Raw genomic sequence first — 26,081 nt, 5'->3', positions numbered from 1 at the left:
TCACAACCATGTTGGAAAATCCGTGACCTGTAGGAAATCTGTTTTCATGAAAGAACACAGAAGGTAAGGAGGGAGAAGAGTACTGGATAAGGGGTCTGGAAATCTGGATCCTTAGTTCCTAACAATGCCTTTCTGCTGAGAAGCTGTGTGAACTTGGACTGTCATTTCACTTCTCTGGGCTTTAGCAAACTCATCTTTAAAATGCAGGGAAGATTAGATGACTCCTAAGATCCCTTGGAGATCTAACCTTCTATGATTCAGAAGTCAGCTTTTAGTTATTTCTGCACGATTTCTCTCTAGAGGATTGATGGTAAATGTTTCAATTACACCCTAGTATCCTCTTTATTTTAGAACAGGTGGGCCATCTCCCTAGAGGGTATGTGTTTCCTGAATGCAAACAAACTTCAATGTTACCTGAAGTGAGAAGCCAAGTAAAACAAACAAAAAACCAAACAAAACGTATAGTGTAACTTGTATAATGATAATCATGCATGATGGGACTTGTGTTACTATCAGGATATTTTAATAAGTTTGAACATTTCAAAAAGCAATGTTGTTTTATTCAAAGAATAACTAATCTAGGTGATAGCAAGCCATTTTAAAACAGAATTCTTCTGTGTAAATTATGTTTGGATTCACTCAGCACAGCTGTCTTCATAAGCAAGGTTCTGCATTGACCAGATGGTAAAAACTCATTAATTAATATGCCGTAATTTGTAATTTGTGATAATTCAGCTAGAGATGAATCAAACATACCTTTTTTCATTATCTATAAGGAAAATGCATTAGTGTGCATTGTTTCATTAAAAATACTTTATAATTAAAAAGAAATAAGCTATTAAGAGGGGTTAATTTAAAAAATGGCACTGCCCATTAATTAGATAAAAATGAATGCAAGGGATTTTATTTCATTTTGTTTCATTTTGTTTTGGTCACACTTACCAAATCCTTGGCATTTAGAGATACTTCATCCCACCAGGGGGAGATAAAGTAATATTCACAGTTCAGAATTCTCCTAAACATGAACTGATCGCCTCTTTCATCATAGAATGGTTCAAATCCACAAAGTCTAGAGGGACAAAAGATAGAGAATAAAATGTCTTTAAAAAGCCTAAGCATATTTCACCAATTTTTTTCAGAAATTCAAGACTGTCCTTTTTCACAGCTTCCTGTTATGAATGTAATCGCTCAGTTTTAGTATGTAATCACCTTCTTACAATTCACTTTTGGTTATATAAACACACAGTCATGTCTTCAGGAAGTAAGAATAGATACAAAACCAATTTAAGATTTCTACAAAAAGTTATAATCATATTAATAATTATGACACAAAACAACAATAATAATAGCTAACACTATTATAGGCATTATGCTATAGTGCTATTTCCATGGATTTTTTTCCACCAGGAATTGAGAAGACTGATTAGAATTCCAATTGATTACAAAACAGAAAAGTTAGGATTTTGAGAATAAAAAGGTTAAAAGGTGGAAAGAAAAGTTTTTAGTTGTTTTTATTCAGCCCTCTTCACTTGAATTCTTCCATAGAGATGAATAAAATATTCGATTTCTATCCCATTCCAGTTTGGATTTCAGAGTGAACAAACACAGGCGCTAACACTATTGTCAGGGAATGGCCTTTTAAAACTTACTACAGTGAGCAGATGCAGCCAGCAGAGGTGAGCAGCCTAGCGTTAGCTCAACCTGGTAAGTGACCCTCACTTTTGCACATCTTAAAGACATCTCACTATGTTCACCTTCATCTTCCGTCACGGGTCAGCATAAAAATGTATGAGAAATGTGGGAGAAAAGAAACAGAGAACCATCTCTGGCATCCTAAAGAGAGAGAGGAAAAGTGAGTTGCTGGTCTGGGACCACCAAGCCTCTACTGTTTATAGGTGGGTGGAGGTACTGAAATCACTAAAGACCAAAAGGGAACTATTTTTTAAAAGTCCCTGCTAGGGCATGTGTTGCATCTGACAAGGAATGAAGGAAAAAGAATGAAAATCATTTCCCCAAATTCTTCCTTCAAGCTGGCCAGGTTGGTGCCGAGAATGAAACGTTCCAGTGCATCCTAATGTAGTGAGTTTCTAGGAAGAAGCAATTTCTCATGTTCTTTTGCTCAGGGAACGTCCTGTTGGGAGAGTCTTTGTTCCTTTCAAATATTGTGGAGCCAGCCAGGAAAAGGCAAGGCTCAGGGAGTGCTGAGGCCTGGGCTGTGCATCCTCCCTCTCCCACTGCAGCAGTCCACGCAGAGAATACTGCTCCAGCAAAAGGAGAGAAGGGAGCACAGGTCCACACGTTGCCAAGGAGGCAGTTCAGCCTCACCTGGCCCTCCTCTGCCCTCCAAAACACTAGAAAAACATAGCCTGTTGTTGGCTAGTCATGGAGAAATTGGTCAACTTTCCAGGCTTAGTTTAGGGAACTCTTAATGTTTCCCCTTCTGGAAATCTAGAGAGAAAAATGATAGTTCAGAAGGTACAGTACTCAAATGCCTTTCTTTCCTCTCAGTCATGTCAGCAAGTCTGTGCGTTGGTAACAGAGGTAAAAAGTTTATCTCATCAGCCTGAAATGTCAAAAGTGGAAGAAATGTGACAGAGAGCAGCACGCATGTGTGCATGAGCACACAGACATACACACAGAGTAAGAAAACCCTTTAGAAATGGAAATATTTGAATGCTGACAATGACAGTTTAGGAGGATATTAGGATTATAAGGCCCGAAGTGTGACTGTATTACACAGGGTAGCTCCAAGCTATTGAGCAGAACTGTAGTGTTGAAAGCTGAAGGAGAGAATTTGAATCTCTGACGTTATCTGATTCTGATTTTGACCTGAGAACTGTAGTAGTTGCTTTTGTCTGTGGGGACAAAGGGTTTTGGTTTAACGCTTTAAACCAAAGAGAGGGACCAGAATTCTTGTAAGAAACAAAATGGCCTTTATTTCCAGGCTACTGTCATCCTTAGAAATAGCAAGGTCATAGCACAGAATAGCCTGGTGGAACTCTTAATAATAATAAAGGAGGTACATAAGCCCAATGGCACAATCCACTGGAGAAAATGTTCCAATGAATCTTGCGTAGTGGACTTCATCAATTATTAATGGACTACAGATTAAATAAAAAGTCCCTAGGCTTAGGGGCTGACCGAAGTTGGATCAGAACTAAAGGATATTAGGGGCTTCCCTGGTGGCACAGTGGTTAAGAATCCGCCTGCCAATGCAGGGGACACAGGTTCGAGCCCTGGTCCGGGTAGATCCCACATGCCATGGAGCAACTAAGCCCGTGCGCCACAACTACTGAGCCTGCGCTCAAGAGCCTGTGAGCCACAACTACTGAAGCCCGCGTGCCTAGAGCCTGTGCTCCGCAACAAGAGAAGCCACCGCAATGAGAAGCCCGTGTACCGCAACGAAGAGTAGCCCCCGCCCGCCACAACTAGAGAAAGCCTGCACGCAGCAACGAAGACCCAACGCAGCCAAAAATAAATAAATAAATTTATTTAAAAAAAAAAAGAACTAAAGGATATTAGTTGTGAGCAGCACTGTTAACTTTAATTTTGGGGGCTGCTACCACTTATTCAACCAACACCTATAATCAATGGCCTTAAGTGAACTAGGGGAAAGAAACTTGAGAGATTTTAAAAATTATTTTCAGGGTTACAGTAAGACGTTTCTCAAATGGCCACATTTTTTTCTCTTCATTTTCCCACGTTAGTGACCACATCATGGAATTTTACTCATCCCATATTTCAGTTTTTCAAGGCAAATGTTACTAAATTTCCTACCTCCATCTCTGAGTTCTTACACCTCCTCAATGCTTCAACCCCTCCCATCACATTTCAACACGAAACTCTAACTGGGTGGGCACATTTACATTTTAGGGGCAAATCTGGAGCATTATTTGTAGTTCAGTTTTTCACTTAACATCACTAAGTATGATATGTCACCCACATAATTCAGGAGACAACATTCTTTCGCAGCATAAAAGTGATCTTAAATGTAAGCTGAAGGGATTCTATAATGCGGCCTTAGGAATTCATTTTAATGAACTAATAAGCACTTGGTGTGGCAAACAAATTACCTAAAAGTTTTCACTTTCCTAAGAAAAAACATGGTTCCTTACCTCTCCAAATTCTTCTCAAGCTTTAATACATCCTGGAAACACAGGGAATTGATCACTGAAAATATCTTTTGACATTACATAATAGCAGATGGCTATTTTATGGGTTGCTTTTAAACATTTTTATGGTTCTTACTGACCAATATATCATATAAACCCAGGTGAACTTAGAGTTTGCTAACTTGCTTGTGGGTTGGGTTCTACCCTAGTTACCCTCTTCCTAGCCCTTATTACCTAGACACTGCACTTTCTAAGATCACTATTAAATCAACCAAACCAAACCAAACCTCTTCCTACTATGGACTGAATTGTGTTCCCCCCAAATTAACATGTTGAAGCCCTAACCCCCAATGTGATGGTATTTGGAGATGGCGCCTTTGGCAGGTAACAGGGTTAGATGAGGTCATGAGGGTAGGACCTCATGATGGAATCAGTGCCCTTATAAGAAGAGACACCAGAGAGCTTGCTTCCTCTTTCTGCCTTGTGAGGATACAGTGAAAAGGCAGCTGTCTGCAAGCCAGAAGACAGCTCTCACCAGAACCTGACCTACTGGCACCCTGACCTCAGGCTTTCAACCTCCAGAACTACAGAACTACATTTCTGTTGTTTAAGCCACCGAGTCTATGGTATTTTGTTATAGCGGCCTGAGCTAATTTGCTTTCTTCCACACCCTTCAAAATCTCTTTACAGATTTGAATATTACCGGTTCCAACAATTAACTCTGCAGTATCCTCTAATTGAAAACCAAGTCTACTTGGTTTGAATTAAACTTTGGAACTCACTGATATCTTGCTTTTGTAGTTGTTCTACAACAGCCTTCCTCCCCAGATACTCTTCCATTGTTCTTGATTATTTCCCTTGTATTTGTCTGCAATTCCATCATCTCTTTGGCAAACTGAAGCCCCATGTTTATTAGTGGACAGGAGCTCAGGAATGGAGTTGGGGATACCAGAGGGTGAGAGATTTAGCCCCCTTTTTTTTTTCTACCAGAGAACAGGTTTCTCTGAGTTTAGGGTATTAAACTAAAGGTCCTTGAGAACTTAACAGATATAGGAACCAAAACTGATAGCCCAAATGCATTTAAAACATTCCTGATAAGAAACGTACCAGTTTGGGATTGCTTCAGAGATTAAACAGCCATTTGTCCCTTAAAAAGGAATAATACTCTAATCATTTGGACGAGATGCACATAAATAAAATAAGTGCAAGTTTAATAGGTGGATTTGTTTCATGCTCATTACTATCATCAAACAATGAATTGTTCCCCAAATCTGCTATACACTGCATAGCAGAATGAGACACAGCAAAGCCCTAGACAGAAGTTCTGGCCCCAAGAAAATTACAAAATAAAAAGCAATGCTCATTTTCCGAAAATTTCATCAGTAACTACACTTAGTATGTCATAGAAAACCACAAAAAGTCAAAAAGGAATCTTGTTTTTTATGAGGACTATGAGTAACTAGAAAATATTACAGCAAAGGCAAACAGTATGCTTAGAGATTGCTTTTCTTCACTTACAAGATGTAGGTGATTATTCCTACAGACCACATGTCCACCTCAGGTCCATAGGCACAGCCTCTAAGAATTTCAGGTGCTGCAGAAAGAGTGAAAACTGTATTAAATTACAGTTTAAATTCAATATTCACATTTTAATAACAAGCAATAGGGAAGAAATGAATTTGTCAACAGAAACTTCGGAACAGTTTTATAATCAATCTTCTCTCCCCAAACCAAAGTATGAGTCTACAAATTCTTATGTCTATTTTAGTGGGAGACATTATAGTCTCTCTGTGTTTGGGGTGCATAAAAATAAAGTTATTAACTTTAATATTCTACATCAGAACATCATGATACTGCTCAAATCAGATAGAGCTATATTTCTGCTACAAAGGGAGCTGTGTACATAGAAAAGAAATGAAAGTTTAGCATAGTAAGGGGAAAAAGGCACAATCATGCCGCCTGCGGCCTGGGGTGTCCATGAGTGTGTGTGTATTTGACAACGTGCAGGGCAGGGAGCAGGGCAGACAGTGAGAGGACTGGAAAGTCTCTAGTACTGGAAGGTTGGAACAGGAGCTAGGAGGGGCCCTGGCACATGTCTCGGTGCTGAGAACTACACATAGGTCCTCAGAGAGCAGCTGTCCCCAGTCAGTTTGGGATTATGGACTGAGAAAGGGGGCTTCCCTGTGCGCAAGGAGGCTGCTCCTATCAGCCCTGCCCACCATTGTGAAAATGGAAGGTCTTCTCAGCCATTAAACGGCCCGGTAGTATAGAATAGTGAGATCTTCCATGATTTTATTACCTTAGAGCTGTGAAAATGGAGAGTTAACTGGGTCTAACTGTTTGCACTGAGGATTGGAGGTGTTGTTTGTTTGCCTAACTAACAAAGGAAGAAAAGAAGTGAGAGCTCTACCCTCTACGTAGAAATAGGGCTCAGGTTTAGAGCCCAGAGTAGCCCCTTTCTATTTTGAACAAAAGTGCTGTCTGTAGGTGTCAGCAGGGCCCCTGAGGAAGGAGCTGATTGATGAATGCTGAGGGCTCCTTGAGGGAGGCCTTGGGGACAGGGGCACCACACTCCTCCTTCCCTCAGTGGGGCAGGAGAGCAGGATCCCTTGTCCATGCAGCCTGGGAATGTCAATATTGGTGGAGATTGTCAAAGTGAGCTCCTAAAGGAAGCTGTTCTCATGGGACTCTGAATCTAATTTACAGGAAGGAACACAGCAGATTTTCCACTGACGTCTTCCCATTCTATCCCCTTCTCTCCATCCTTTTCCAACCAGAATATTCTCTTCATATTTTATGTAGAAACTGTGTTACATAAAATATAGGAGATGAAGAGCCTGTGTAATGATTGTGTGCATTCTAGCCCTCTGAGCAGCAATTCAGCAAGATGCACCCTTTGAGGAACTGGATCTGGGGCCAAGAAGTTTTTCTCATCTATGAGCAAATTATTCCTAGAAAATTTTCCTTTTAAGATTTAATTAACATAATTAAGAAAAATGCACGCTCAAAGCCAACACCATTCTCTCTGTCAGGCTGGCTTCCGTTTCCAGAGCCATCTGTACCCACAGACAGTTCCTTTGGGCCGCAGCAGCCCCCGCACTGAACTCCCACTCGAAAATGCTTTGCTCATCATAGTGCAAAGGGAACTGAGGTTCGGCTGCCATTTTCAGAAGGGCTGCTACTGTCAGGGAGCTGAACACATGCTTATTTGGCATGCACAGTTAGTACCATGTGCCCTTCCCCACTCCAGGTCTCCACATCCGTGAAGCGTTATCAAGTCTCATACTGACATTTCAACATAAACACAGAGATATGTTGGGGACAGTCTTATATTTCCTGGGTCTTGGTTTTTACCTGTGGTAAATGAATTGAACTAGCTAATTTCCAAGTTTACTTTGAGTTTTAGTCACTGTGATGTACGTAAAGGGATAGTTATTAGAGTTTAAGCAAGAAGAGAGGACAAGCACTCCTGCTACAGAACCTGCTGAAATCCCATCCCTCCCACTGGAGGGCCTACTGTGTCTGCTGCCCTGCAGGCACCTATCCTGTCAGCTCCAGTGAAATCAAACCTCCCATCCTGTGTGTGCAGAGGTCAGCACGCTGTCTCGAAGGTCAGGTGCTCTCTCTGGCCATCCTCCATAGCTCCCAGGCCAAGGGCCCCAAACGAAGTGACTACTACGGAACAAAAGCCTTTCTGAATCCACTTTAGAGGGCGTCTGGGTTTCTTACTGATATGGCAATATCTGATCTCCCTTCACAGCACTGGGTGCAACCTTACTCTCCAAAGGCAATTTATTTCCTTGTAAGACCTTATGCTGCAATGTGAGTAAACTGGTGGTGTGAAAAGCTAGACTTTCCATAGTGAGGTTAACTGAGACGAAAGGAATATAGAACGTTTTTGCCCTCCATAATAAATTCCTCTTAAAAAGAATTTTTTAAATGAATTTAGCCTATTGAGTATTTACTAATCCTAATATAAAATTTGGGTGAAACACACCTAAATTCCTAGACACAATTAGATACCAATTCACAGTAACCTTTAAATATTTTCACTCATTAGTTAATATGACCTTGACTTCAGAACCAGCAGAACACACCCTTGTAATCTATCTGAACCCTTTCCAAGAGCCAAAAGCTTTTCTAGAATACATTTCAGATGCTGGCACGCCAGCGCTTCAAGTCTCCTAGGTATCAAATGTCCTTGAAGGTAATTCTACAGATTTGTGATTTTCTTAGAGTGAGAAATAGTTGACTACTTCCAATTCAGTTCAAGAAAAGGCATCAACTAGTGCACCTATTAATGCTATAAGCACTTCTGGATGTCCTTCATATATTTTCTTCCCTCATTGCCAAAACAAACAAACAAATGCAAAATGGGGGGATAAAACATTTCAAGGTGTAATACAGTTTTTAAAAATGTATTTTAAGTGATTTAGAATCATCTTTTCAGAAATAGTCAATAGTCAGTTATTGATTTTCCTGGCTCTCTTCTAAGTAGATCCAAGTTTTCTGCCACTTCCTAAAGTTATCTTATCAATTATGTTATTGCTCATTAAACACTAAATGCTACAGAACTCCCAGGACACTTCACACTCCAATATCTAGCAATTGAAGGTACATATAAAGATTGGAATGAATTACGTTTTATTAAATAAAATCACTGTAACTGAAATTGGTTCTAAAATAGGAAGTATCAGGTATAGCCTGTGACACATTGATTGGTGCTAGGTTTTCCCTCTTTTCCTAAAGTCCTAGGAGAAGAATAGAGGGATAATTTAGGTCACTTCATTTTGTCAATGCCCTAGATGAGCTTTATGATCCCTTCCTACCTATGGAGTTAAAACTACAGAGTGGCATTTGTTATCGGAAGACTTTTTCAAACTACTGTTAACTGTTTTGAGACAAATCCAAGGGAGACTAAGGTGAATGAAATCAACAGGTTCATTCACTCAATCATTTAATAATTTAATTTATAATAAATTTAATAAATTAATAAATCATGAACTATTTGTTAAGCACATGCTGTATGACAGATACTGTTGGGTGGTGCTGGGGAATAATGGGGAGTTACAGAGAACAAGTCTCCATCATCACGGAGCTTACAGTTTGGTGGGGGAGGTAGATGCTGATCACGAAAACCATACAGGGACTTCCCTGGTGGTCTAGTGGTTAAGACTCCATGCTCCCAATGCAGGGGGCCGGGGTTCCACCCCTGGTCAGGGAACTAGATCCCGCAAGCTGCAATGAAGATGCCCGCGTGCCGCAACTAAGACCTGGCACAGCCAAATAACTAAATACATAATTTTTTTTTTAAAGTATCCTTTAAAAAAAAAAAAAGAAGAAGAAGAAAAAAAACCATACGTTTTGTAAAGTGGTAACCAGAAGTGCTTGGAGAGAGAGTGGCTCTAATAGAGGGCTGACCTGGTCAGAAAGATGGAGAAATGTGATCAGAGAAAGCAAAGTTTAAACAGATGTAAAAGATCTAGAGAAGTTAACTAGGCAAAGGGGGAGAGGTAGTGGTTGAAAGAGACAGAAGAGGGTTCTGATGGAGAAACCACACGTAAACAGACCTCGCGGCAGGAAGGAGCAAGGGGCCCTTAGGGAACCGGAGCAGTCAGTGTGGGTGGAGCGTAGCCGGTGTGCGAGGCCCAGGTGCATCCAGCGCCTGGGAGGCAGGTCCAGGCCAGACTGCAGATTCCACTAGGTCAGGGGTTTTTTTTTGTTCGTTTGTTTTTAAATTCTCTCCTACATTTTCATTTTAACCATTCAAAACATATGGGAAATATAGCCAATATTTTATAATAACTATAAATGGAGTATAATCTGTAAAAATTTTGAATCACTATTTTGTACACCTGAAACTAATATAATATTGTCACTCAACTCTACCTCAATTGCAAAATGGAAAAAAAAATCTATTTTCATCTTAAAGCCTGAATCTGACTTTACAAAACTACTCCCCCGCCCGCCACAGCTAAGGGAAAAACACTGTGGAGCTTTCACTGTAGAGGCTTATCTTGAATTCATAGTTTTCTTGGGGCCACAAAAATCCATGGCATCTTTAGCACAGCGTCTAGAAGTCTCTCTAAGCTTTGCCTCTGGGGAGTGAGCAGTTTGGAAGGAGGAGGGAGAGGGATTTATCTGCCAGAAGCAGAAGAGCAGTGTTTGGAAATTCTCTGCTTCTTCCCGGTTCCTAACTTGGCCTAGGAACCAGGAGGAGAATGCCTTCAGGGTAGCGTCCTATAGGTGGCAGCAAGTGCCCACAGCCGGGCAGACTCCAAACTTGTGCTTTTCTTAGCATCTGTACCATGTGTGGTCCTCTGTGACAGTGTCACATACATTTGACAAGAATGGGGCACAACCTTTTTAACATTGTCAAGTGCAATTTTTGCTTTGACAACAGAGAAGACAGGCGATGTCCCAGTGCTACATGTTATAACAAAGGTATAGAATGGATCAGACTGTGATACAGTTGAGATGCTTCCAGAGGGGGTTGCCTCTGGCTAGGAGCAGCCTTGTCACTTTACTACAATGAATCTCAGAATACCATCAATTCTTGCATGCCATGCTGTGGAAGCTTGAGAACGACAGAGGAGGCATTTGAAGCCCCTGTCACTTTAGTTATTTATAACTTGTTCGTGTAGAGCAAGAAAAAAGTTTGAAGGATGTTTTGAAACACAAGTGATAGGCTCTTTATGTTCCAATGCACCTTTTCTATTTTCCTTGGCTCTTGATATTTTACACAGCGAATATCAGGCAATCCAACTCTCACTTGTTGTTTTTCATTTTAGCTGTTAAAAAAGTCTTCCTTGCCACATGAATTGTATGACATTTCTCTTTGTATAAATCTTATAAATGGGTGAAGAAAGAGCCTGTTTATTTTTCTCACTTTACTTTTTTATTTTTTTAATAATACCCTGAAGAGAAAATCAAATATTTGAGAACACCTAGTGCTTTCAGAAGAGGAAAAAAAAGAAACGTGACTTATTTTAATTACCCTGTGAAAGTTTCATTTCTATGAAATTCACTTTTCTATGACTCCATTGAGCTCTCCCATCTTGGAGTAATCACTATTTGTTCCAAACCTTAATCATACCAAGTCTCCTGGTCACTTTAAAGCTGTGATGGATGCTGGCTGAGGGACAGCAAAGGAGTGTTAACTGTTGAAAAGCTGCCTTTCCATTTTTGTGGGATAAGGTAGAGTATAAATAAATAAACCATATAAATAAATTAACCCAACTCATCCTAATATTAACATTATGTAAGAATCTCTTTTTTATATGAAGATGCAGATATAAAGTAATGGACTTAGCATTCAAACTCTGTCTCATGTGTTAAGTATGGCAAATACTGTGTTTTTCTCCAAAGACGCTATACATCTTACTGATAATTATCAATAATAATTCTTTTGAAACTTTTAATGTTTATTTTATGCATATCCTTTCTGTAGCAAACATTCTAAAATGGAACATTTTGTGGGTGTTCAGGGCCCAAATAATACGTTTTAAGCAAGTCTTCTACCCACTTGCCATCAATCACCTCTCCCTTTTGACCTCTTTTCCTCCCATCATTCCACCCTCACATATGTAATAATAGAGCTGAATCCTCACGGCATGTGAACTCTCCAGCACAGTTGGTTCTGTTCTTGAAGTAGTCTCTTACAATTATAAGGAAGTGGGCACAGAAAATGATTTGTGATATTGAGACCCAGAAGTTAAGGATTAACAGTACATTAAAAGATTGCCTCTAAACTAAAAGGAGCAAGAGAAGTGAGGGGATGATGTTGGTGACAATCTCTTTAGACTCAATTTTATCAGCCATCTCAGGCCAAAATATACTTGGTTAACTTTGATTTAACTGAGTGGTTGTCCTCAACTTAGTTTATACATATAGAATGTATACACAGATTTTGTGGTAATATTATTTAATACCATTTGGGTGATGAAGAAATTTGTAGGACTCTTCCTCCCCTCTCCTTGTCGATAACCCTAAATCCTGAGAGATGAGTCAATCAGCTTTTGTGACCATTTCCCAAGTTAGGGAGGCAGCCCCTTATATTAGCCCCTTATATTGCTGACAGCTTTAGATGTTAGAACATTGTTTTGTGTGTATTGAGCCTCAAATCTGTGCCTTACAACATCTATTCAAGATTTCTAATTCTGTCCTGTGGAGCTTCTACTATTTGACAGTCTCAATGATAATGTGGTTTCTTCTCTTCTCTCTGGCCTCCTAATGGTGATGTTGCCCAGGGATCAGTCAGGGTCATTTCCTTTTCTGCTTTGGTGATGCTAGATAGTCTCATGACTTTAAATAGCATGTATATGTTGATAACGCCCACATTTATACCAACAGCCATGCCCTTGCTCCGGAATTTCAGACATATACACCCCTCTGCCCACATGTCACCTCCACTTGGATGTCTAACAGGCATCTCAAAATCAACAAGCCCCAAACCTGTTGCTCCAGAAGTCTTCCTCATCTCAGTGAACGTTAGCTCTATCTTTCCAGCTGGAGCTCTCTGATCCCTTCTCTGACCTACTCTTTCCCGCCTACTATTTCTTGCCTCAGGGTCGGTGTGCTCTGTCCCCTCTACCTGGAATGTTCTTTCCCTAGATATCCATGTTGCTTGCTCTCTCCCTTACCTCTTTCAAGTCTTTGCTCTTATGTTCCCTTCTCATGTGAAGCCTTCACTGATCACACCTGTTTACATATTAACTCAGGCTCCCAGCACTTCCTATCCCCTTTCCCAACTCTATATTCTTCCATAGAAATTATAACCTCTTTTTATATAATTTACACATTTACTTTGTTTATTATTTGTCTTCTCCCGCTAAAATGTACCTTCCTTAAAGAAGAAATTTTTTCACTGCTATATCTCTAGCACCTAGAACAGTGCCTGGTGCATAATAGGAGTTTAATAAATATTTATTAAACGAAAAAAGAATAAAGTTCCACAGAATACCCTTTGTTTAGGTCAGTATCAGACCAATACAAAGGCCCCAAGAGACTCATTTTCCTCTAAGTTTAAAATTTCCAAGACAGCTTAAAATAAGCCTGCACTCAACCTGCAGAGTCCCTGTCCTTCGCAAGGTCAAGAACAAGATGAGCTACAACCTTTCCTCATCACTCCTGTGTCTGTTCCCAGTCCCACTTTTTCCTTTACCTGGCACTTGTTCATTTGGATCAGGCACTGCTAGCATGCCGGGGACAATCCTATGATGGCTTGGGGACACAGCATATCTCAGGGAAAACGAAGGGCTGTGTTCAGGAAGGGGAGATGGATCTGGGACCAACCTGCTTATTGTTCTTTGCTTTCTTCCTCGAGCCTTCCCTACTCCCTTCCTATTGTCAACAAGCCCCATGGGAACCCTAGTGTACGCACACCAGCCTGTCAAGGAGAAACTTACACACAGTGCAGATGACATTTTACTCTATGTTTATTTCTTCTAGTGTTTGTTTTTTTTTTTTAAAGTTCATTGCAAAAAGATAGGCATCATTGTGGGTATTTCATTAGTTCTCAGGTGAGATAATCCCCTACTTGATTAGATTATCAATGTAATTGGATACTCATTATTTCACCTTAACTATTTAGTGTTCTAGAAAGGAACGAAAACATGAAACTATTCTGAAAGCTTGTATTTTAGACTATTAAATTTACTTCTTTTATCTCATTTAAATTTTCCAATATTTTTCATGGTAATGTGTATGCATGTAGATAGAAATCTCTTCTGACTGTATAGACTGTTGAAAAATTGTAATTTTCATAGAGTGAATATAATAGGTTATTTCTTTAGAACACAGCAATGTGGTAACAAGGAAGGATTATTCCTATAATAATGAGACCTGGCAAATGCCAAGAGGAAATAAATTCTTAATAGCTTCTGGACCCTGAAAATAGAATTTGGATAAACAAACCAGTAGGAATATAAAATATGAACACATATAGTTTAATTAACTAAGCCTATGAATAAATTAGATACTTGGCATTAGACAGAAATATTCTTTTATCTAACCACTTCCACAGTGGTTTCTTTTTTACTCTAACAGCTTGTATTTCTTTTCTGTGATGGGCATGGGTAGGTCTGAACACCCACAGACTTCAAGCCTCAAATATCTGAACCAGTTAAGATATTTAGGAAGTAATATTGCATAGTTACATTGTAGCACATTTATCAGGAGCCATGGCCCAATGGATTTTTTTTTTTTTCTTGAGACCTGTTTCTTTTCCCAACAACAAGATTTTGAGAATTTCTTCAATGTTGACCCCCTCATGGACTATGTCAGAGCACTAGTCATTGATTCCATTTATCTGGATCACAAATTTTAGTTTTCTGGCCTGGAGTTAAGTTTTGACTGGGCAGATTTCCCAGGAAATAATGAGTATTTGCTTAAACACACAGCATCTGTGATATTTTTTCTTTTGAGATTCACTTATAGGAGAACTCTCTGTTATTAATAGCCTGGGGCAAAGGTTCTATAAGTGAGACTGATTGGGTAACTTTCCTTTTTTAATTTCCTGACAAATGACAGATGGTATAACATAAATACCCACTCTCCCCAAAGATGTAATTGAAAAAGCCCTTCTATTCAAAAAACTAGACGCAGCGTACATAAGGATAATTGACCTAGGATGTAATCGTCCTTACATCAAGCAAGGAAACAAGCTCAGCCCTCCCCTCTCTGTCACTGTTCCAAGTTAAATGTAAAGTCTCTGTGTAAAGCAATGCTTTCCACAGCATGACAGGGATTCTCGCCAGTTTTGCTCTTGGGTTTCATTTCCAGATCATTCTATAAATGGACAGTTTCCTCCTCACCTAAATATTCTCAGAAGGCTACATGGCAAACTGATGACAGTACTTATATGCGGTGAGGGGAGAAAGGGCTAGAATTGAGGGTGATCCTCAAAGAGGGCTTCAGCCTTGTCTATAAATGGTCTAATTGTTTATAAGACAGATGAATATAAATATTACTATATTACATGAAAAAAAATTCAAAACCCTGCATCTTTCCTCCGCTCTAGGTCACCTACATCCTGTGCCCTGGTGTTACTAGGACTTCTGTTTTTCCCTAACTCAGCTTTTTCAATGCTTTCAGTGTATCCTTAAAATCCTGCCCTCTCCTTTGCTCCCACTTGGAGGTAATATTCTAGTGTATTTCCTTTGGACCAAGAGTATGTATGAATATATGTCTCTTTATATATATTATTATTTTTTTTAAGTTTATTTATTTATTTATTTTTTGGTTGTGCTGGGTCTTCGTTGCTGCGCACGGGCTTTCTCTAGTTGCGTTGTTGCAGTACGTGGGCTTCTCATTGCGGTGGCTTCTCTTGCTTCGGAGCACGGGCTCTAGGCGCACGGGCTTCAGTAGTTGTGGCATGCGGGCTCAGTAGTTGTGGCTTGCAGGCTCTAGAGCACAGGCTCAGTAGTTGTGGCGCATGGGCTTAGTTGCTCCATGGCACATGGGATCTTCCCGGACCAGGGCTTGAACCTGTGTCCCCTGCATTGGCAGGTGGATTCCTAACCACTGCACCAACAGGGAAGTCCTCCCTCTTAATATATACTATGAACTTTGCTTTTTAAATTAAATACATTGAACTTTCTTGTTTTTTATTTCTAAGCCTGCCTCGGCCTATATAATAGTAATTCCACACATACGTTCAGCACTTGAGTCCACAAAGCACTTATATTTTCTCTCTCAATCTCCACCCCTGCCCCAGCTTCCTTGCTGCTTTCTCCTCCTTTTGGTATAATATAGCAAATTACTACTTCCTGATGAGTCTCTACCTACAGCAGAGTGGAAGGATTATCTTGATCTTGTTCAACCACTCAATTCCCTTTTTCCCCATTACATAGCCTCAAGGGTGATATGGATATCTGCAGGGAAAAAAATAGCAAATGGAAAATAAGCCTCCATTATGAGACGGCATTATCTGTAAGATGGGCCTGTCTTATAAGATGGCAAAGACAAGAGTCTGAAATAGTATTTTTACAATAATTTTATATTAAAAAAATAAACGATTGGATTTAGGAATAGACTGAATACATTATTCACTGAGAAGCTGTTTATGGAGTGACAGGAAAGAGCATTTACAATAGCTTTCTAATTTGTCTTCTTTTGATCTTTTTTCTCTCTCAAATCCATCTGTCATAATGTCATTATCAAGGTATTTATAAAATACAGATTTGATTTAAAAATATAATTGCCCTGATTAAGAACCTTTGCTGGATCACTATTATCTACCAAAGCAAGTCTGAATTCCTTAGCCTAATGTACAGATTCTTTTAAAATTTGGTCCATCCTACTTTTCCAAGTCCATCTGTATTCTCTGTACCAAAGACTCTATGTTCCAGTCATGCAAAGTGACAAAGTAACAAACAGTCCCTGAACTTTTCAGATGCTACCACTCCTCTGACTTTTCTCTTCCTGTGCTTGCTGACAAACAATGCCTTGTGGCCACTTCTTCACTTGTTGAACTCCTACTAATCCTTTAGTACCCCTCCTCTGTAAAGGCCCATCTAAGAAGGATTAATTGTTCCCTCCCCTCTGCATGCTTGAGCCTTTGGCTCAGATAAATATATAACTTATTACAACAAATTTTGATTTATGTGTACAGGTCTTTCTTCTTTTATAGCCTATGAAATCTTTGAAGGGCAAGATTATACTGTGTTCACTCTTATGATCTCAGTGACTAACATGGAGTCTATTAGACATTCAATGTTCATTTTATCAGTGAATGAATCATTCATTCATAGAATGACCATTCTGTACTGTTGCAAGAAAGATTTGCTCTTATCACTATTATTATTATTTATTTATTTATTTATTTTTATGTTTGGCTGCACACGGCATCTTCGTTGCAGCATGCGGGCTTCTCTCTAGTTGTGGTGTGCGGGTTTTCTCTCTCTAGTTGTGGTGCGCAGGCTCCAGAGTGCATGGGCTCTGTAGTTTGTGGTATGCAGGCTCTCTAGTTGAGGTGCACGGGCTCAATAGTTGTGGCGCGCGGGCTTAATTGCCCCTCGGCATGTGGGATCTTAGTTCCCCAACCAGGGATCGAACCCGCATCCCCTGCATTGGAAGGTGGATTCATTACCACTGGATCATTGGGGAAGTCCCTCTTATCACTATTATTAAAGCCACTGAAAGGACTCTGCTATCTCTTAGTCACGGCAGGGACCCTGAGAGATCACTAGGGTAATTTCTCCCTGATCCTTCAATTTCAGGGCTGCTCAAGTCTCAGAGAATTTCTCCAACCTACCTACCTCCCTGGAATACTTATTGTTCAGTATTAGATAACGATTACTAAATTGTCCACCAGCTTTATTCTTGTGGGAAATCCTTAATTTGTTGTCTCATTCTTTTCTCAATCCTCTTTCACTGCTTCTGTCAATTGGTCAGCAATTAGTGGTCACAAACAGGCAACCCCATTTGGCATATAGTACTAAATTCAAGGTTCTTATTTTTCTCCATATTGTTGGCAATCTGGAGGCAGGAAAGAAATTCAGGATGAGGACAAATAAGGACATGTGAATTAGAGAAAGGAAAAGTTCACATGGCATCATTAGAAGGGAAGGGTGATAGGTTGTCAGCTAACAGTTCTAAGGAAAATGAAAAAGAGCATGCCTATAAGGAACATACTGCAATGGTTTCCACATTAAAAAAATATTTATTTACGTATTAATTTATTTGGCTGCATCAGGTCTTAGTGGCGGCACGCGGGCTTCTTTCTAGTTGTGGCGCGTGGGCTCTAGAGCATGCGGGCTTAGTCGCCCTGCAGCTTGTGGGATCTTAGTTCCCAGACCAGGGATCGAACGCACGTCCCCTGCACTGGAAGGCGGATTCTTAACCACTGGACTACCAGGGAAGTCCTCACAATTTTTTCTGAGAATGAAAATCTTACTCATAAGCCTGTGGCAGAGATAGTGAGTCGTCTAATGCAATATTCATTCTTTGTAACAGAACCCTGAATTCATTTGGGACAGCAGCACGTGCAGCCAAGGGACATATTGCCAGTTTCCCTGGCAGTGTGGAGGCTATAACTAAGTACTGGCTAATAAGATATAAGTGGAAGTGACATGTGGGGCTTCAGCAAGCCTGTTTAACAGTTAAAATGTGCACTCTTTTTTAGATTTTTTTTCCTTCTGGTTGTGTAGAATGCAGATATAATGACTGATTTCAAGCAGACATTTTGGACTGTGAGGAAACATACTCAGGAATGGTAGAGTAAGACAGAAAAAGTCTGAATCCCTGACACTGAGATCCACCACACCTGCAGAGCCATAGCTGTGGAACCCATCAGGATTGCCTATCTCTAGACCTCTAGCATCAGAGAAATTAACTTCTGTCTTGTTTAAGTCATAGTTATTTTTAGTTTTCTGAATTTACTCCTAATTGTTAAATTACTCCTGTCCTCAAGGATCTTAAGATACAGAAGAAGAATATTTGACACAATGTAATGATTTAACAGAAAGATAGGTACACAATTCTGTGTAATTACTGGATTTATGAACAATTCAGCTGCAAGAAAGTAATCTAAAATATTATTATTTTAGACCAGGGAAACTAACTAGTTAAAATCAAAATTATAAAATGTTTATGTGAACATGGAAACATGGAGACTGGTGTGGAAGGATGAATGAGGCTGTTAATATTGATTACACGTGTTTGGATTTTCACTTCTTACAATGACCAAGTAATACTTTTGAGGCTTCAAAAATTAAAATAGAGAGCATTTTAAACTAAAAGCAATAAATGATAAATATTTCTATGAGGGGAAACTATATTGATTTATCTATGTTGCTGTTTTGAATAGGGAATTCTATGAATCTGTTTTTAGGACCTTGTATACCTGGATTCTCATCCCTGATCCACTAATAACTAGATGTGGAATCTTGGGGAAGTCATACTCTTTTGACCTTAGTAAAATGAGAATGTTAGTAAATGAATATTAAAGTTTCTTTCAGCACTAAAATTCTGTGAATTTAATCATACATTTGCTTCAGTGACTATCTTGCTGCACCTCTCCAGTCTGATTTCTATGAATTCAAAAGTTGTTACAATGAGTTAGTAATGTGGTTCTTATGTGTCTATTTCTGAGGTGGGGTGACTAACAAATATAAATGCCATAGAAGAATAAGACAGATAACTCCAAATACCACCCTTCTCCTGTGTCTCCATAAAGGCCTTTCCATATGCATAACCTGGTATTTCCTAAGGTGTGATACTTTTTTGGTTTCATGTCTATTCCCCTATAGATTGTGAACCCCTGGGAATGGGGGTGGAGGCAAGAAATGCATCTTCCTGGTGCCAAGCACTGGCCTGAAATACAGCAGGTGATTTTGCTGAAGAGATGAGCGAGTGAAGGAAGATTTGTATAAAAAGACGATGATCCTAAGAGAAAATGACAGCTAATCTTATGACTGGTAACTTGAAGTCTTGTCTCTTTTCTTTGTAATCCAGATTTTAATTAATTTGTGACATATTCATTAGTCAGAAAAACTTTAGAAATTCTTGATAATTTTTGCGAGCTTTATTGGCTTTTAGGTTGTTGCCAGATTAATATAGCTGTCAAGAAAAGAAGGGCAAGCTTCATGCTGGCTTCGATCAAATGCTATTGTTCTGTCTCTGGATTGTGAACTGTACTCAGGGTACCTTCAGCCCATTCTGGGAGACTGGGCAAAAGGATGGGAGGACTGTCCCACATCTCATCTCTGGGGTACTCTAGCGGGGAAACCCCACCTAAAGCCGTTGTCCTAGTGAGGCTAGGCCAGTGCCATCCATGAGAACTAGGGGCTACCCCGATCTCACTGTAGTCTTATACACCATCGGAATTAATGATACACGCTCTCCTCACACACCTTCCTGAGTAAAAGCAAATAAGTAAAGTAACAAAGGGCTCATGGCTTTAATCCCAACCACAATGCTGTTTCCCTGCCCCTTTCCCCGGTGACTGTCTTTCTCTTCCTGAGTGGGTCCAAGAGTAGCTACTACGTAAAAGCAGTTACAGAGCACCCAGTCCTTCCTTCTGAGGGCCCCTCTCCCCCTGCTGTCTTAACAGGGGTGCCCTAAAATCAACATCATTGAACCCCTCATGCAGAGCAACAGGTGGTCTGAGTGTCATTTATATATGCCTTCCTCATGGAGACTTACATCAAATTGTGTTTCAAATAGAGATACTAGGAGTTAAAAAAAATCAGATCACTGAATACAATAAAAGTAAAATATCAGTATTAAAGAACATACCGCAGTACCCTGGGGTTCCACATACTGTCTTCATGAGCACTTGATGTTCCACGATTTTAGAGAGTCCAAAATCAGCTGAGACAGGAAAAAGATTTAATGAAGCGAGTCTTTTCTCAGCTTTTATATGACAGATTACTTTTTTGTTATTCAAAGTAAAACTTATTTATTTGTTTGTATTTGACGTTGGGGTGGATATAGATAGGGGCCAGTCACCTGGGAGAGTAAACTAAAAAACTAAATAATAATTCAGGCCTTGCTTTAAATTGGAAAAAAATACCCCATGACTCCCAAATACATGTTATGCTCTTCTCTATAATTACTAGCTTTTAGTAAATAAGCTATTTCTTCTTGAAATAATAGTTGTGACAGATATAGTTTGTCTAATATTAATTCTGAGATTTGAAACTAACTCTAAAGGACAGTATAGAATTACTGATATAATTCAGAACTTTTAATCCACTGGAAGAAATCAAAATAAAAAATTAGACTTTCGTAAATGTCAGTAAAATGAACAGAAATATCAAAGGTTTATTCTGCTTCAAAATAAATAATTTTGTTCTCTAGTATATTTGACGGATAAGAATTTACTCTTGTATGAGGAACATATAACTTTGTGCAAAAATTCTTATTTATTTCTCAGAATGGTACCTAGATAAAACATTAACAAAAGTTGCTACCATTATGATCTATTTGCTGGGCTACATCCTTCTCACCCAGGAAACATAAGGAAACAGTTCAAGGCCATTCTTCAAGAGAGGCAGGTACAGAATTGATGCCATTTTAGACTTCAAAGATAAATCCACATTTCCATGGAGGTGCTGATCCTTATCAGAAAAAGCAGCAGGAAGTCCTTCAGAAAGAAAGGCTCTCCTGTCTAAATTAGTATCTATCCATCCATTTAAAGAAATTTCTTGAAGGATAAAATCTTTGAAAGTGATGTTAAAGGAAATGGAAGCCTCCCTGCTGCCCACTGCCTTTCAGGAGTGATTATGAGAACAAGCTGGCTGCCCAGCACGACTTCAGTATTTTTTCTTTAGGTTCTTGCATTCATAAAGCACATTATGTTGTCTGAGCTCTTCCATGATATGTACAACTTAATTTTCAAAAGTGTTAACATTTATAAATGCAGTGAACTCATCAGGTTAGCATTATAAAGGACAGCGCCAAAAGAGCAATGCCCTTTAGAGGATTTAGTACAGATTCTACTAAGGAGATTTCATCTAAAATAAATTTTATAATTATTTTTGCAAACAAAGATTTGCTCTGTAAGGGACATGGAAAGTAAAATTTAATATACGTTTTTCTAAAATGATGATTTAATGATCTCTTTGGGTAGATCAGAACTTCCCAAATCATCTTTGTAGTTCTTCAAAGTGCTTATTGGGGGAAAAGAACCAAACCAAGGTTTCCAGAGTCAAATAAGGTTTGGAAAAAGCCTCACAGACACTAATTTAGATGTCAGTCTACACATTAGCATTTTAAACTTTCTCAAAAGTCCTGCAGAAATAAAAATCTTGTTTAACTGTAAGTTGGCATTTCCTAACTTACTTGACCAAACTTAGCACCACCACAAACCATTCCCCCCACCAAAGGGAGGGGGGAATGGTTCACTCAGCTGAGGACCAGTGTTCTGTGGAGTGTACTTTGGGAAATACAGATCTCAATTTATCTCTGTTCATATAAACAAATGATTCAGGGCCCAAATTCACTGATATGTATTAAGCACTTTGTGTCAAAGTTCTTCATTATCTAAAATTAAGCTCCAACTAACTTGTGCAATAAGAAGTGTCATATAATCTGTGATTTTCTACTATACAAACTTATCTACAAAATACAAGGTCACCTCCTGAAGTCCCTGTCATTTCCAAGAGCTGTGATTCCTTTGTGTGTCCAGTAATGAAGCACCACCTTCCACGCACTAATTCAGGTAAATATTCCAGGAAAGAGCACAGATTTCCAAAACAATGCATTATTCCTTTACAGACACCAATATTTGAGGAAATTGAATGGAGGCAAAACTGGACAGAGCAATATTTACAAATTCTGTGGAATAAATTTCTTCTGCTTTGGGAAAAGGGATCGTAAGACATCAGGAAACATACCAATTTTGAGTGGTGCATCTGGGGCTGGAGTTGCATAGAGAAGATTCTCTGGTTTGAGATCACGATGGACAATCCCATTTTCATGTAGGTACTAAACAGGGAAAATAATTAAGTAACATTCATATAATTATATTTATGGTTCCAACATTTAATCTTTCCAGAATTATAATAATTTTTACTAAGTTATGTGATTCAACAACACACATACTGTGATTTAAAAATAAACACCATGGGCTTCCCTGGTGGCGCAGTGGTTGGGGGTCCGCCTGCCAATGCGGGGGACACGGGTTCGAGCCCTGGTGCCGGAAGATCCCACATGCCGCGGAGCGGCTGGGCCCGTGAGCCACAATTACTGAGCCTGCGCGTCTGCAGCCTGTGCTCCGCAACAAGAGAGGCCGCGATAGTGAGAGGCCCGCGCACTGCGATGAGGAGTGGCCCCCGCTTGCCGCAACTGGAGAGGGCCCTCGCGCAGAAACGAGGACCCAACACAGCCATAAATAAATAAAATTTAAAAGAAATAAGCAAAACATTCTCTCTATAAATCTGATCTTTAAAAAAAGAAAAAAAATCTAATTTGTTTAAAAAAAAAAAAAAAAACACCATAAGGGAAAATATGTTTTAAACTATATGTCATTTGAGAATAGCTTATACATATTTTCCTAAAAGTGAAATAGGATTTAAATTGTATAGAACCAATTACCAGAAATAAAATATTTACTTCTCAGAGAATATTGGTTGCAGTTCTCATATGCATATTACCATATCAGCTCAAATTGGCTAATTATTATTATAATAAAGTCAAGGTGCTCTGTGTTGAAATTTGTCTGATTTATTATCTGAAAAGCATAATTGTATGTGTCATCTTAGAAGTTCACAACCATAGCAAAGATTTCATAATTATCGTTTGAAGAGACATTTAGATGCGAGTAATTATTATAGAGAACTACCCTTAATATGAAAAATATTGTTTAATGACAATGAATGCTCTCATAGACTCTTCTGAGGATTAGTATATCCAGCTATCAGTATAGAGTATTATACTTAAGATTATCTTAAAAATTACCTCTAACAACTCCATTCATTTTATTACATTTTAAATTATTTTGTAAATCATGTGTAATTAAACATGTAACATACTCTCATTGTGAATGTTAAAGTTCTAGCTGACCCTGCTTCTCTTCCAGGGGAAGCCTCAGGTCCTCTCCAAAAGCAATCATTCATCAGTTTGAAATGGTGTGAACTTTCTTCTATGCATTTACAAATATGAGTATATGTATACAAAGAAATATCCCTGATTTTTCCATTTTCTTACATCAATGTATCATTAATAAAAGTTTTTACACTGCTCTTTTTTTCACTTAACATGTCTTTGAAATCTTTCCCACATGTCACCACAGCTTATTTTATTTAATCCTTGCATCCATTTTTTGTTTGATGTCCATCACTTTTTATTTTGCTATTCCCATTTTGATGGACATTCAAGTTTTTAAAAATTACAAATAATGCATTAATAAACCTTCAGTACTTGGATATTTGAGTATTTTTGCTGATGTTTCTCTAGGACAGATACCTGGAAGCAGGTCTGGTGGGGTCAAAAGGTATATAGACTTTTAATTTTAATATATACTGCAAAATCACTTTCCTAAAAGACTCCATCAGTATTTACTCACATAAACATTGTAAGTGTATATGTTTTCCTAATATCTTCACCAAATTTATATTTTTAACTTTTGCTGAGCTGAAGTATAAAAATTATACCTTAAGTTTTGTTTAATTTGTCTTTCTCTGTTTACTAGTATAGTCTAGCTTCTTTTCATACCTTTACTGGTTTTCCTTTTCATAAATTGCCCATTCAAATCCTTTGCCTATCTTTCTGTTGGGTTAAGAGAAAAAGTTGCCAGGGTGTTGTAGTTTTTCTCCTTTCCAATCTCATAGGGGAAGGGAGGAAGTCCTTCTTTCTTTCTACTCAAGCCAAGTAAGAGGGGATAAACAGCTTCAAGGTCACTTGACATGTGTCACTTAGTGATTTGGGGAAACAGGGACTGATACCTGGCTCACTCATGAAAAACTGGAAAATGGTTGGAGCAGGTGATTGAGGAGAGACAGTCTCAGTGAGATTCAGCTGCCCTCAAATAAAAGCTGGACAAAGAAGCACATTTCTCATGGGCCCAGTGTGGACTGTGCAGAAGAGAATCAGACACTAGTCTCCCAGAAGAGGTCCCTTTGCTGGAGTGTTTCCTGCTGGGATGATGCCACCTCATCTCAGCATCACAGAAAGCAGAACATGAGGGAGGTGACAGTAGGCAGCTGAAGGGCCACTCAGATCACCTGGAGTGAGAGAACTGTCCTGCAATGAGTCTCTGTAGAGCTATCAATGGTGTCCCATAGGGAAAGAACAACAGGCATTTGTAACCTGCCACACCCAGAGATCACTGGTGCCAGCCCAGAACTGTGCCAGTTTGGTAAGGCCAAGTCTTAACCCTCCATCTCCTAACCCACTCTTCATCATCGCCTTCACATCCCAACCCTGGAAGGACCACAATCAGCATCTAGCTGGTTGAAAAAGAGCAAGAAAAAAAGAAGAAACTAACAAGAATTCCTACCCCCTATGTTTATAAATTACAGATCCCAAGGTGGGGAAGGGAAGAAGTTTAAAACTGGATGAGTCTTAAATTTTGGTCTTTTCATGAAAAGATGCTCAACATCGCTAATTATTAGAGAAATGCAAATCAAAACTACAATGAGGGACCACCTCACACCAGTCAGAATGGCCATCATTAAAAAGTCTACAAATAACAAATGCTGGAGAGAGTGTGGAGAGAAGGGAACCCTCCTACACTGTTGGTGGGAATGTTAAGTTGGTACAGCCACTACGGAAAACAGTAGGAAGGTTCCTCAAAAAACTAAAAATAGAATTACCATATGATCCACAATCTATTCCTGGGCATGTATCTGGACAAAACTATAATTCAAACAGATACATGTACCCCTATGTTCATAGCAGCACTATTGACAATAGCCAAGGCATGGAAACAACCTAAAGGTCCATCGACAGAGGAATGGATAAAGAAGATGTGGTACATATATACAATGGAATACTACTCAGCCATAAAAAAGAACGCAATAATGCCATTTGCAGCAACATGGATGCAACTAGAGATTATCATACTAAGTGAAGTAAATCAGAAAGAGAAAGACAAATACCATATGATATCACTTATATGTGGAATCTAAAATATGACACAAGTGAACTTATCTATGAAACAGGAACAGACTCACAGACATAGAGAACAGACTTGTAGTTGCCAAGGCAGGAGTCAGGGAGGGATGGACTGGAAGTTTGGGGTTAGCAAATACAAAGTATTACATATAGAATGGATAAACAACAAGGTCCTACTGTATAGCACAGGGAACTATATTCAATATCCTGAGATAAACAATAATGGAAAAGAATATAAAAAAGAATGTATATATATGTATAACTGAATCACTTTGCTGGACAGCAGAAACACAACATTGTAAATCAACTATACTTCAATAAAAAAAGTAAAAAATAAAATTTTGGTCTTTTCCTTACCCAAGAGGGACTAGAAAAACTAGAAAAACTATGGGCATGGCCTGAAATTTT

The 26,081-nt window shown here is 39.1% G+C and overlaps 1 protein-coding gene across 1 annotated transcript in view; it reads right to left on the bottom strand.

Annotated features, from left to right (window-relative positions):
- Positions 1 to 26,081, bottom strand: part of CAMK4 (calcium/calmodulin dependent protein kinase IV) — a 216,827-nt gene that overhangs the window by 4,741 nt on the left and 186,005 nt on the right. The window contains exons 6-9 of the mRNA XM_061189506.1: positions 22,454 to 22,544; positions 20,352 to 20,426; positions 5,631 to 5,706; positions 943 to 1,069 (exon numbers count right to left, since the gene is read on the bottom strand). Coding sequence (XP_061045489.1) covers positions 943 to 1,069; positions 5,631 to 5,706; positions 20,352 to 20,426; positions 22,454 to 22,544 — 369 coding nt within the window. The remainder of the gene's footprint in view (positions 1 to 942; positions 1,070 to 5,630; positions 5,707 to 20,351; positions 20,427 to 22,453; positions 22,545 to 26,081) is intronic.

This window comes from Eubalaena glacialis, chromosome 4 (genome assembly GCF_028564815.1).
Source record: "Eubalaena glacialis isolate mEubGla1 chromosome 4, mEubGla1.1.hap2.+ XY, whole genome shotgun sequence".
NCBI lineage: Eukaryota > Metazoa > Chordata > Mammalia > Artiodactyla > Balaenidae > Eubalaena > Eubalaena glacialis.
The sequence above is the reverse complement of the archived record's forward strand: the minus strand, read 5'-3'. Positions and strand labels throughout refer to the sequence as shown.